This window comes from Natator depressus, chromosome 3 (assembly GCF_965152275.1).
Source record: "Natator depressus isolate rNatDep1 chromosome 3, rNatDep2.hap1, whole genome shotgun sequence".
Classification (NCBI taxonomy): domain Eukaryota; kingdom Metazoa; phylum Chordata; order Testudines; family Cheloniidae; genus Natator; species Natator depressus.
Window position 1 is genome coordinate 46,333,996 of NC_134236.1, and position 14,505 is coordinate 46,348,500.

Below are 14,505 nucleotides of genomic sequence, written 5' to 3' on the forward strand. Positions count from 1 at the left end.
GCACGCTATTACAAAGCATTATCCTTTGGATTTCGCCTATATGGCAGATGTTGGATTTGATAAATGATAAAGTGGTGCTTCAGTCTCTATTCAGTTAGGACTTTGTTCCTGCCTCCAAGTTAGTTTTCACCACTGCTTCTCAATATGCAGAGCCACTCAAAGAAGAAATGAGGGTTACTTGCTCATAATTGGAGTTCTTTGAGAGGGCTCTGCATATTCACACTTCCCACCACCTTCCCCTCTCTGTCAGAGTCCTTGTTTGTTCTGTGTCTCTGGCTTTGCGGTGGATGCAACTAAGGTGGTAAGGGTGCTCCGCCTCCTATATAGCCTCGCCCACAGAACATCAGTGACCCTGAGGGAAGTGGTGGGAGCATGAGAGAGCTCTAGCTGACACTGCTAGAGGAGGTTCTACCACAAAGCACCACAAGGTGGCACAGTACACTGTAATTGTGACTATGCAGAGCCATCTAGAATAACTCCAATTACAGGTAAGAAACTTTCAGTTTTGGACTGCTTTGTATATGGGAGTTGAGGTGAAGTCAAAGTATATTTCAATTTACCTTTGGTAATCTCTTGATAGCGAAAGTTTTCTATTCTAATTTTATTTTCCTTGATGAAAAAAATGAGCTTGTTGATTAATGGTTTCTGAGCTGCTTGGATACAGTTTAGTTTTTGGGTGCAAAATTGTATTTTATAAAGGTTTTCATTTAGAAATATATGAATGTGGGTATCATGAAATGTGTCAAATTGACCTCCTAACTCGTCTACTGGACAAAGCGTGGACAGCAGTACTATAAGCCTCCTCATGCTATTCTGTCCAGTGGTTCTCAAAGAACGGTAAACCTCCTCATGCTACTCCCTCTCATGGGTCTCAACTCTTTTCTAGATAGTTCGCCTAAAGCAATGTTTCCCAAAGTGAAAGGCTCCTTATCGCATTACCAATCCCCTTTGTCATCCAGCCCCCAGGACCTTATTTATCCATAGGAATCATGGTTTCAGTGACTCCTTTCTTTCTTTTTTTAAAGTAGTTCCTGACCTTAGTCTGGTAACTTCTTTTGCCCTAAAGACAAGACCATTTAATTCCATTCAAGAATAGAATTTTAAAGATCCCCCGAAGACTTCCTTTTTTAACATATGGGTAAGTGTAACTGTAGACAGAATATATACAGGCTAAAGTTACGAGAACACTCTGCTAGGTATAAAGTTTTATTAAAATAAGAGGAACAATGAAACTAGAAATTAAACCCTTGCCATTCGGATAAACCGAGGAACCACCATTCAGCTTGAGTAACTCAACTGGGAGCTGCATTGATTCTCAAAAATAAGAGAACAAATCAACCCTACTTTGGCAGACTGTGGGTCTGCTCTGCAGCTGCTACTGCAACCTTGTGGTTGCAGTGTGCATGTCTATGGGTGTAGATTGGGAATTGTGGGGACTGTCACTAGATGCAATTCCTGATTTGCCTACTTCTGCCTCTTCATCTCCTGAATAGAACACATGCACGCAGGAGGCCACCCCTTCACGGCCCCCTGAGAGCTATGTGCCAACACCCAGTTCTGGGCTTGTTGGGTTCTCCCCCTGTATACGCGATATCAGGTATATTGCGTGTTGGGCAGCCTATAAGGGGAAGGAGGGGCCTGAAGGTATTATTTACCTACTGTATACTGGTGAAAGGTATATACTGTTCTATTTTTTTAAAAATCTACTAAGATTATGTAGGCTATAGGTGAAAATTAGTAGCAAAGACATACTTTAAATGCATTCAGAGCAACTGCTTTGTAATTAATATAAAAAGAAAGTTATGTAGCTGAACAATTTACAGGAATTAATAACTGGCTGACTGTTTTTTCAATTCAGTGCTTTGTTTGCTTACCTGTACTTTAGTTCTTCACTTGCTAGATAGAAATGTTCATACAATGAATATGCCTCATTTCCTTCCCAGTCTTTCAGGTGTATTTTAAGAACATAGCGTTTCTGATTAGTCAGTTGAGAAACTAACTCATTTCCCAGCCAGTACTCCCCAGCAGGATCACCAAATCCCTGTAATCCAAGTTGTATATTTAAATAACTTTAATTTGTTTTTCTTTGATTTTGAAATAATCAGTTCATCAATTTTTAAATGTAATTGCTTTGTCAACACAAAAAGTGTACTACAAATATGAGGATCCTAGGTCTTTGGTATTTCAAATTTTGGATTTCAGCGGGGACCAATTTAGGAACTTTAAACAAAATGTATCAGTATTAGACTTATTAGATCTGGGGAATATTTGCCAATAGAAACACAAATATAAATAACTTAATGAAAATTAAAGATGTGGACGCAACATGAAATAGCTGACTTAGGGGAAAAAAATGCTATATTTCTTTGTAAAAACAAACATCACACTTGCAAGTCTCTGCTTAGGCAAACAGTTTATATTACTCTGACATTTCCCAAATGAAAGCACAATTTTTCATTTAAGAACTAAAATGCAACTTTAGAACCTGTTTAGGCAATACAACTTTAAGTAACTGATTAATATTCTTTTGTGATTAAGTCTGTGTAGATTTCAGAGATTATCAGAAAATAATAAATTAGATTTAAAGCTTCAAAAGAGTGTGGCTCTTACCATCTTGTACTCTTTCCATGTCCGGTGAAAGTCCACACTGCCATCTTTACGCTGCTGAATAACTGTCCACCCCCCTCCACTGCTTTCCATATCACAGTATGTCTGTCAATAAGAAGAGTGTGTAATTGCATAAATGCAGGTACTCACATGTCAATTGACACATATTGCATATATATTTTATATAGCACAGTATACATTAAAACTACGGTTGTCTTTTGTTTGCCTAGCAGAGCATGCCAGGTTTGCTAACACCTATGAAGCTGAGCTGTTTTGAATAGCTTGTATTCTAATTAAAATTGTAATTAATGATATTGAAATGATAGTGAAGGTTTCTGAAATACTGTACTTACTGTATATTGATTTTATGTTGTAGTAGTTTGGTGCATCAGAATTAAATCCTTCCCTGATGTGCCTTAGCTATAGTTATTGCTGTAAGAGTACAGTAGGCAGAGCCAGTTAAGACAATACTGCCAAATCTGCAGCTGCATGGGGCCCCAGAATATGGAATCCTCATTGGGAATGTCTACACTGGAAAAAAAAAAAAAAAAAAAAGACCGACAGCAGCAAGTCTCAGAGCCTGGCTTGGCGTCACAGGGCTTGCACTACAGGGCTAAAAATAGCAAAAAAAAGACTTCAACTCTTTAATTTACCCCACATGGCTGGACACCAGCTGAAGTCATTGGGGGCCTGCATAGGTGCAGGGGACTGTCAAAATACCATTTTTACAAGAAATATGTACTAGTGTGCTAACAGTGGGAGAAAACTCCATGATCTTATCTAATTCTCTTTTGAACCCAGTTATAGTTTTGGCCTTCATAACATCCCATGGCAACAAGTTCCACAAGTTGACTTTGCATTGCACCTAATTTATACAAATATATGTTTACATGGATTATTTTAAAATGTCAATATTTACTAAATATTAAACACTTTGTTGAGCAAGATACTGTAAGTACATATATTTCCTATTCTAAGTGTATGCAAGTACTTTTTAATGGCCACCACTGTGCACACGCTCATTTTATGACTTTGCTTTTTTACATCATTTATTGCACTTACATGTAAGTAAGAATTTCTATTTGGAAGTCTTGTTCGCTTCAATTTATAAACTGGCTTGTAAGGAATTGCTCTTGTGCAAAAATTGTTTAAGCAACTCTCAAACAAAATATTTGTTTTATTTTTATGGTTTCTCAGAAAAAATATATATTTTAGTTAAAAGGACACATTGATTTTAAAACAATTTAGATTTTTAAAATGCCTTGCACAATGCAGAACATATAATTAATTCCATCAGTTTCTGCGATAATGGGATGAAAGACTGACTTCAAAAGCTGCAGCTAAACTAGTGGTTTAATAATATTGCTCTAAGCTAAGTTGTATATTAAAAACATAAAACTAAGTTAAGCCAGTATTTGTGACTTTTCTCAAAAGTTATCACAAAGCCTTGAGAATCTCTCAAGATGTCCACTTGAGCTAACCTTCACTTTAATATTGTTTTTAGATATAAGTATTATTTCAACATAGGGATTGTTACCAATGTCTGAGTATAAACACAACAACATTTGCAGTCATACACTAGAAATTTGGATGGGTCTGCACCATGCTCTTAACTAGTCAAGAGTGTGTTAATTTTTTCATTTGTTACATAAGAATGAGCTATGTGATAGAGTAATTTGTCTGAGTGGTATTCCTGGCTCTGCCACTGACCTGCTGGGTGACTCGCCTCCTGTGTGCCTCAATTTCCCCGTCTGTAAAATGGAGATAATACTCCCCTCTTTTTGTAAAGCATTTTGCCATTGGCTAATGAAAAGTGCTATATCAGAGCTAATTGTTACATATAATATTGTACATATGATAGTAATATTACAGTACATTATATTATCTCCTAAAGCTTAGTAAACTTACTGTGACTTGGTCATTAAAGTATTACATGCAAAGAACTGCCTGTTACAGTTCAAGGGTCTCTGTGAACTACCTTTTAGTGTTCTGTCCTTTCCTGTTTCTTGTTATAGAAAATCCTTGGAGCGGCTTTACCAGTGTGAAAACACTGAAAGAAACTAATTCATGTAACATACATTCTGGTTTAAAGAAGTGATAAAAATTAGATCACTTCAGTTTGAGAAATATTAGGCCATATTTAATTTGGCAGAGTTAGATTCACATTTGCCAGTCGCAATTTTGGTCCATTAACTACACTAGTGTTTTATTTTTCAGACCTTTCAATCTAATTTACCTTATAATGCAGACTGAGGCTTCATACTTTCTTAGATATACCATTTACACTACGGTAGCTTTAACATGGAATAATTGTTCTATGTTAGTTTAATGTGAACATAAATTGATGCTCAATATGAGCTGTGTGTTGTAGGCTTAATTGCAACTCTTTAAATGTGAACGATGTATATATTAAATTAGACCCAAGCTTCCTAGTTCTGTGGGAAGGTGAACTGTGTTTCCACTGGATAAAGTAGCCACACGTCATGAAAAATGCCTGCAGCCAATCCTCTTTGGGCTGAGATTTCATCAGCTAAGCAGTGTTAGGTCTAGTTAATACTTAGATGGGAACTCTCTAAGGAAAATCTGAGCTAGAGGAAGTGGTTTGGTGAGTCAATTTGTAATCTTACAAAGAGATGCTAGAAAGACATTCTGCCGGAGACACAAAACGGAGGTTTGGACTACCTACGATCATTAAAGATCCCTTTTCTTTTTCTGCCTGTATTAAAATTACACTGGTTGGTTAAAAAGAAAAAAAAAAGTGTTGCTGTGTGACATGTGACTCAAGGACATTCAGCCACTAGTTTACGTTTTGCATAATGTAAGCTAATGGCTAGTTCATTGAGAACCTTTCCCTTAATTTTGCAGAATGTAAATGAAGTCCTAAAGACAACTAATATAAAGTATTAAAGGGATGGTGTCAACTTCAAATGTAGTTTGCAGTGTTATTGTAGCCATGTTGATCCCAGGATATTAGAGAGGCAAGATGGGTGAGGTAATATCTTTTATTGGACCAACTTCTGTTGGTGAAAGAGACAAGCTTCTGAGCTACACAGAACTCTTCTTCAGGTCTGGGAAATGTATTCAGAGTGTCACAGCTAAATACAGGGTGGGACAGACTGTTTAGCATAAGAATTGACACATTGTAAGAGATCATTCAAGATCAAGTAGCTGGTTAAGACTTCTGCGGTCAGCGGACAAAAAAAGTGGGGGTTAATGGATTAGATTGCTATAATAAAACCACAAATCCAGTGATTTCTAACCCATGATTTTTAGTGTCTAGCAAAGCTATGAATTTAAGTTCCAGGCTTGTCTTTTGAAAATGTTGTGCAGGTTTTCTTTGAGGATTCAGAGGTCAGATATGGAGTGATTGCATTATGAAAAGTGTTCAACCACAGGTGATATGGTGTTTTTGTTTTTTATTGTTTTTCTGTTCAAGTTCATTTGAGAGCGTAGTGATTGTCTCATTTCACCCACATAGTTGTAATTGGGGCCTTCAGTGCACTGGATGAGGTACACCACATGTTATGATAGGCATGTGTAGAACCCATGGGTCTTGAAAGACATGTTGTGTGGCGGGTATTGGTCATCTTAGCAGGGGAGATATGTCTGCAGGTTTTGCACCTGTTCTGGCAGGATCTGGCACTGCTTTGAGTTGTTGTGTTCTGGTCTGAGGGAGCTTACTTCTGATGATGATCTTGGTGAGGTTAGGAGGTGTTTTAAAAGCCAGAAGAGGGGGTTCAGGAAAGATTTATTTAGGATGTGGTCCCCATCCAGTATGTATTGTAATTGTTTGTTTGATTTCCCCCATGATCATCTACCGCCCAATGCTGAAATCCATATGGGCTAGCACTAAGGTTCCAGCCTGTTTCATTTGGTATTATTAAAGACTGTATTCCCTGCTACCTATGCAGTGAAGGTCTGAATCGTTACAATATGCTTCCAACTCTGAAGGGGTAAAAATATTTGGATTTTTTAAACACTTGTTTGAAAAGGTTTAAATATATTTTTATAAATGTTAAGATAAGCTATCTTTTAGTCCTTATGCCAGACATTTCATCAAAAGAATTGAAGCATTTCTATTGAATCCAACTTAGTCGGCAAGGAAGCATTATCACCAATGTTTTGTTGATTTAATCTCTACCCTCTTTCTTCCATTTAACTCCGGGTGTCATATGGTCTAACATCAAATAAAGTTGTTCATTCCCACTTAAAGCAATGGATCGATCATCATACCCATAAGTCAAAGCAGTATACTTCAATGGAATATATTTTTATGTACTGCCCCCAGACTGGATTTAGGGGGAAAAAACCTGTAGACCACTGAATATCATCTACCACCTGATAACAAGAATTTTCCTTCATAGTTATGCTCTGACTCCTCCCCCCGCTGTCTCCCCCCTGCCCCCCCAAAAGACCTCTTATATATCCTCCCTCCTAAAGTTATCACTAACTGTTACAAGGTACACTTACATCCCCCAAAATCATGTCTACGCATGACCTTTAAGCTGTCTCCCTATTTCACATTGTCCTCTAGCTCAATTTCTAGGTCTTCCTATCAAAGCTGTGAATTTTTTTTTTTAATCCTTTATATTGAGTTCCTGAAATCCTGGTTAATTGAAGTCAATGGCAAAACGTCCATTAACGTGAGTGGAGCCATGATTTCTCTTGCAGCCTTTGTATGTGGCAATAATGTGAACGTCATCTTGGGATGAAAGTATGTCCCCTTAAGTATATGGGCACAGCAAGTGTGTATGACTATGCCTAATTATAAAGTAATCAGGGAAATGTGTACTGGTTCATTGTACCACTTTCCAAGGAGGAAGCTCTAAGAGTGTTAATATGAAATACAGGAAAGAGGTTTTATCAATTGATCTTAGGATGTAGGATATCCAAAGTAGAGAAGATACTAGTGATAGGTTGTACTTGGGGTGTGTGTTTAAGTTAGGATAGTCTTATGTCATGCTATTGAAACTTGTTGGGAAGGCTAAAGAGAGGAAGAAAATGAGTTGGACTAGGGATAAATTTGGTGGCTATTAAATTGAAGGCAGCAACCTTACTATTTAACATTATTGGTAAATAAGGTTACATTCAGTTGAGCAGTTCTATTATACCCTATGCCTGTTGTTTTTGATTCACTTCTATTTTATAGTTAATGATTTGGTACAGCATGCATATAAGATGTAGTAAAGACTAGGATTATTTATTTTGAAAAGGAAAAGTTGGAGCATTAAAAATGATGAAAGGTATGGTAAAAATGGATCAAATTTAAAATCAGTAAAAGTTGATTTATGTAATCGGTAATGCCTAGGTAAAATTCATTACCATGAGAGGCAATCGAGACAAATACCATGGCTGGATTTTAAAACGGGTGTTAATAAGTTTATTAAGCAACTACCCAAGTTAAGATGTTGATATGGCAGAGTCATCAAGGCTTATTCATCAAACTGCTTTAATCATTGAAGGGGTCAGGAAGAATTTGTACCTGTATGTAAAGCATTGTATAATTTACCTGGTACATTATAAAGAATTTGTTCACCTTCCTCTGAACCATCAAGTATAGCCAATGACAGAGGCAGGATATTAATTTAGATGGACCTAATTTTACAATTTCCTTATCGCCTGAGAGCTTGGGCTAAACTTCAGTTCCACTGGAGTTTGTTTTCAAGTTATAAATTCCTTAAAATAGGATAAACAAATAGTTCTAATAAGCTTACAATATTCTCAAACCGTGGGATTTTACATCACATAAAATAGAATAATTTACTTAAATTCTGCAGATGTCTCCCCTAAAATATTTATATGTTCTAGCAAATATTCATCTACCACCAGAGCAATAAGAGTGTATGCTTCTTTTTTAGACTTTACAATCTTAGGGCTAAAGACTGAGTTTTCACTTTTCTTTGGAAAGTACCTTGCACGCTGTGGTGGCTACAGAAATACAAAAAATAAAATCCTCAAAACTAATAGGAATGAACACATGAAGTGGTTCCGGGGGCGGGGGGGGAGTTAGTCTTGTTTAATAGATTTTCTTAGCAGTACTGATTTTATAAATATAATCTTAAAACAAAGGCAGGATGCATATTTCCACATCAAAGATTTCTGAATCAGTTGGGTTTTTAATGTGTATTATGTTCTTTTGAAAGGTGCCACTTTTATAGCCATGGAGTTCAAAGTCAATTTTATTGGCAGAAAAGGTATTGCAAGGTAATGTGAATGTGCCAGTGTACCTCACCTACTATTCTGAAGATACCAGTTTTAAGGGGTGAGAAGGTAGCTATCTACCTGAGATTTCAGTGTATGGACTCTGAAATCCATTTTGCATGTTGTTACTTTACAGACCTCTCCACAGGGAAATGGACTGGAGCAGAATTACACGCAGAGTACTAAATGGCCTTCAAACAGTGATAAACTTTTTTTACTTACAATCTTGATTGGCAGCCTAGGCCCCCAACCTGTAAACACTCATGTACTCAACTTTACTCATGTGAGTAAACCCCTTTGACTTCAAGATCAGTGCCCTCGAGGTGAAATTTAGTATCCTGTTACTAACTACCTGACTGATGCAGGCTCCTATCTATATCTGCTAAATGTAATATTTATTTTAAAGATAGTAATTTAAATATATATTTCAATAATTTTGTGTTTTAAAGATCAGTCCTTCAGGTTGGAGAATAACAAAGTAGAAAAATAAAGATGAAGAGTAAAGAGAAGGAAAGGTTAAGTTAAAGAAACTACATTGAGGGGAATAAGATACTTTAGAAGGAGTTATCAAAATTTTTAGAGATTACAGACAAAGATAGCTTGATTTTAAAAAAAAATGTAAAAAAAAATCTTAAAAGCCTAAGGAAAGAGATGCTCCATGTGAGTAAGGGGAAGACACAGGGGCAACTGCTTAGTTTAAAATAAACACAGTAGATTTACTGTGTGAAAGTTTGCTTCCAAGGACATGGATTTCTTTTCATTTAGTAATTTATGTGAAAATTGAAAAATGAGAGATGGCTAATTGGTGGTGTATATAATTGGATCAAAATTCCTTTAAAAGGATTACATTAAAATGAAAACATATCAGTATATAGGACTTTCTTTAGCACTCTTTACTCAGGTACAACTCCCCTGGACTTTAAAACCTCAAAGATACGAATGCCAGAGTTATGGACTTATCAGTCAACCAGACACCCTCTGGAACTGGAAATAGCAGAGACCAAAAAAAAAAAAGGCAAATACTTAACTGCCTTGGGGCTTTAGCCAGGCGCAGGGAGGTTAGGGCTGCAGTTGCAGGGTGAAGGGGGGGATCGGTGGTTGGGTGTGTCAGGGCTTCTGATCCTCAGGGGCACGGGGCTTCAGCTCCACAGCTCCTTTCCCAGCTTCAGCCCTGTGGGGGCCACTGGGGCTTCAGCTATGAGGGAAGCACCGGTTTCAGCCCAGCGCTTCCCCCATAGCTAAAGCACCTGTGCTCTGGTGCTCCCCCCCCCCCTCCCCCGGCTGAAACTGGGAGCAGAACCGTGGAGCCACCCCAAGCCCTGGCGCCTGCCCTCCCCCCTGCGGGGCAGAACCAGGAATGGAGATGCAGGGCTGAAGCCCTAAGTCCCGGTGCCTCTTGTAAGGCTGAAACTGGGCGCAGAGCCATGAGGCTGAAGCCCAGAGCCCTAGTGCCCCCCCAGTCTAAAGCCCTGGTGCTCCTGAGGGTCAGATGCCCTAACACCCCCCCCCCCACACACTCATGGCTGAAGCCTCAAACGCTCTCCCCCACCCCTCCGGGGGCTGAAGTCCGTAAAGTCTTGTTCAGAGTTACCTCCATTCCCGAGGCGTCCGTAACTCTGAGGTTCTACTGTAATGTTGGTTGGAATCAGGAAAAACAGATATCAGGTTTAGACAGGCAGCAGGCGTCTTCAGACAGATGCCACACACAAATAAAGATATTAACCTCTCAGATTACAGCAAACTGGGCATGGGTGCGCATGCACGTGTGCACATATTTGATGTATTTTGTGAACAAACTGCTTGATGGCTCAAGGACCTAGCAGCTGTGGCACTATGTGGAAACAAAACTTGATTATTAGTTATTTGTATTATGGTGACATTAGTGGACTGAGGATCAGGGCCATATTGTATGAGGTGCTGTATGAAGGTCCTTGTCCCAAAGAGCCTAACTTCATGCATTGTGAGAAGTCGGTGGGACTACTCAATGTGTAAAGTTGAGCATGTGTGTAAATCTTTTTAAGGATCCAGCCCTAAAAATTGATACTATTGGATGATATGCAATTTGAGTTAAACTCTGTACCTTGCCTAACAGGTTATGATGAAATGATAAACTAAACAGCAACCATTTAAGTGTTTCCTACATGTACAAAACACTAACACATGTCAAATACTGAACAAAGTTTCCCATTCAGGGAAAAGGAGAGGTTCTGGATATACTTGCCACAGCACCAGAATAAGACAACAAGGACTATTTAAATTAATAAATTGTAAGTGACGTGACTTTTGAAATCATATAATGTTGCCACTCTCACAACTTCATTGCACAATATTAGATTGTTTTCAGATACACTGATGCATGCAATTAGTTGAGAATCTCAGGTTTCCTTTTCTTAAAAAAAAAAAAAAAAAAAGTTTCCAGTCTTCATGGCTGTGGGGAAAAACTTGAAAATGTGACTTCTAAAGGTTCAAACACCAGAAGGCAAATGCAAGGATACCATTTTTTTTTAGTCTCATTATTTTTAAACCAATGTTATTGTTTTGGGGGACTTGCCTCTCAATTTTTGGATGTTTGGCAACACTGAATATAAAATGGAGTAACTTAAAACTTCAACAGGTCCCAGTTTTATGCCAATGAAGAATGAGAACATTTTCAAAATCTCAAAAAAAATTCCTGTCAGGAAAACCATTTCCCACCTCGCTCTATACTACACTTATTTAATTCTGTGTTATGATGAAATCTACTGATAATGCAGTAACATAGGTTTACGCAGAAATTGTTTATAAGCAATGGGAGGTCAGAAGGTAGTATAAGAGGAACAGATGAAAACATGAACAGTAGTGCAGCACTTTGGCAAATAAAAAGAAGTCATTCTGTTTCCTGGTCTGTATGGCAATCCACATCATAAACAGTAGAAAATTGTGTTACCATGCTGATTATCTAGAAAATAAATATATATATATATACACACACACACCACTTCTCTTGACACTTCATTTTATGCATTGTCAATACAAAACTGACTCCGACTGAAAATGTAGGGGTAGTGTAAAATAAAATTGAATTTGATACCCTAAGAAATAACAAAAATGTATTTTCTGTTCCCTTAATGTCTTCTTTTTTCCCCATCTGCAGTACACAAGGTGAATTTATTTTTCATTTTTAACATAGCTAATTACCCCATTCTCAGAATCTTCAGAGTATCTTAGGTCTTTCTGTTCAGATATTTATTGCAAAACTAAATATTAAAATATGAGCCCTGCAAATATTTTACAGTCAAGTATATTTTGCATTCTAAAGAGTTTGATTGTAATTAATCAGAAGGATGATATATTTTGACTATTTTTACACACAATTTCAGAAGTTTGGTTTTTTTAAAGAAATAGGTGAATCATGCTATGAATACTTATACTGGAAACAATACAAAAGTTACTTAAAATGTTTTTGAATTTAAGCCATGTTATTAAACTCTCTAATAGTCATAAATCAGTTTTCTCTTGTACTGTTAACAAGCACATTAACTTCTGTTTTTACAAGCTACATAGTCATGATCCCATATATTATATTTGAAGGTGGAGTCAAGACCAAAGGCCAAAAAGTGGGACCACAACAGCTGTTCATAGAGCCTCCATAATTTTACTGTAATGTTTGACTGCTGTAGTCCAGTGCTTACATATTCAGTGGTTTGCATCTCTTCTAACATTTGGAGTTGTGAATGCAAACTTCCTTTGCTTTTAGGTATCTCAAACACGCCAACCTACCCCTCATTTCATTACAGCAGTGGAATCTCATGTTACATAATTTTCCTTGTAAGATAGATATATCAATTCACATATTAGTGTCTCCAAACATCCCCTTTTTTAATCTTTCATTTTGTACAATTTTTCTGATAATATTTTTGTAAGTTCCATATGCACTACAGAAAAAAGCTATGAGAATTCATTAGATATTTTTTCTCTTTGTAAATATATGGCAGCAAGATTAAATCCTAAAGCACTCATTGTGCTGTTGCAACAAATCTGAAAATTTAAACTTGTGCTGTCAGTCAAATGCTTTCAAATTGTCAGTTTGTCCACCAGTTGACCGCGATGGTTTTCTTCCAAGACACTATTAAATTGTGGGTGTATAAAAATCAGATGAGGATATAAAATATGTAAAGCTGCCAAGTTCCATCCAGAGGCTGAGACAGATTTGAGAAGGAGTGTTGAAGTAATTAGTGCAATCATTTAACACAGCCATTGCCATTGTCTAAATATTTGCCAAAAATGGACTTAAGAGCACACCACACTAACTCCTAACATTGCCTTGGAAACTCAAAACACAAAAATATGCATTAATCCAGCATCATTCCTGTGGATGCTCATTGAAGTTTTGTTTTGTTTTGTTTTGTAGGTTTTCTTTGGCTCTGCATCCAGGCATTATCTGTCTTCCTAATTCTGTTGTCCTTATAAGAACATAAGAATGGCCCTACTGGGTCAGACCAAAGGTCCGTCTAGCCCAGTATCCTGTCTTCTGACAGTGGCCTTAACTGACTCTGGTACCTCTCTCAAGTGTCCAACGTTTCACACAGTTGCATTTTGCTCAGGTTTTGTAGGCTTTTTCCACCATACTGCCACATCTCTAGACCTGCTTGCACTGGTGGTTCTTGCCAGAACTGTATGCAAGCTGCAGAGCCCACATAGCTTCTTCTCTGCCAGTCCTGCCAGCTATCCTTAGAGCCATCGTAGAACTCCTCCCTTAGGCCTTGTCTACATGGCGAAGTTGCACTGATTTAAAATTGATTTTGGAAACTGATTTAAATTAAGGTGGTGCAAAACCCCAGATTCCTAAACTATTTAAAATAAACTGAAATAAACCTGGTTTAAACCAAAATAAATGTATCCACACAGGGGTTTGCACCAATTTAACTAACAGTATGTCTACACTACAAAAAGGTGTGTTCTTAACTTGCATGAGCTAATTTGGCAACTCAGCTTTTAACTCTGGTTAGCAGCTCAAATTTAAGGGGTGTTGCAATGTCTTCACTGCTATTTTAACCCAAATTAGCTCACGAGTTAGCTAATCTGAATTAAGAAAACACCTTTTTGTAGCGTAGACATAGCCTCAGTTTAAAGTCATATCTTTTAGTTAAACCAGTGCAATTTTCTTATGTAGATAAGGCCTCACTGACTGCATAGCTGGGCTGGCTGAGCCCCAGTGAGTGTGTTCACCCATGTTGGGTAGCTTCTGCCTGCCTACAGCATTCTGCCATCACTTACATTTACTCTCCCACATCCAGTTTCTTAGAGTAAGGTAGACTGCCAAAATGGCTTAACTGCTAGGCCTTTTTCCATATGAGAGGGCTGGGCTGGAGGGAACGGTGGTCTGTGTAAAGGGACAAAGACTGCAAGGCCTGCCTTTCCTCCTTTCCCATGCCCCACCTCACCCTCAACCACTGATGAGCATCAATGATTTATTGGGCTTTCCTTTATTGGCAAAGGATTTATGGTCCTAAGATTGTGCTGGAGACTCCTGTTGGTGAACTGGCAGGTGCTGCTAAACTGAGGAGGTATTTACAGCAAGAATGCTCCAGTTGCTTACAGTGTTCCCTCTCATTTTTCCCACCCATGTGCAGAATGAATTTTATGTGCACCCATATCTTCATATTGGTGCACATAATAAAATTCATGTGGGGGTGGGGCCGAGGGGTTTGGAGTGTG

At 37.9% G+C, this 14,505-nt stretch overlaps 2 protein-coding genes across 4 annotated transcripts in view; one reads left to right on the plus strand and one right to left on the minus strand.

The window, feature by feature from the left end:
* Positions 1-14,505, plus strand: part of MCPH1 (microcephalin 1) — a 235,243-nt gene that overhangs the window by 118,517 nt on the left and 102,221 nt on the right. The window lies entirely within an intron of this gene.
* ANGPT2 (angiopoietin 2) overlaps positions 1-14,505 on the minus strand; it is a 78,190-nt gene that overhangs the window by 12,992 nt on the left and 50,693 nt on the right. For both annotated transcript variants that reach the window (XM_074947795.1, XM_074947794.1), the window contains exons 6-7: positions 2,611-2,712; positions 1,875-2,041 (exon numbers count right to left, since the gene is read on the minus strand). In XM_074947795.1, the coding sequence (XP_074803896.1) occupies positions 1,875-2,041; positions 2,611-2,712 (269 nt within the window). The remainder of the gene's footprint in view (positions 1-1,874; positions 2,042-2,610; positions 2,713-14,505) is intronic.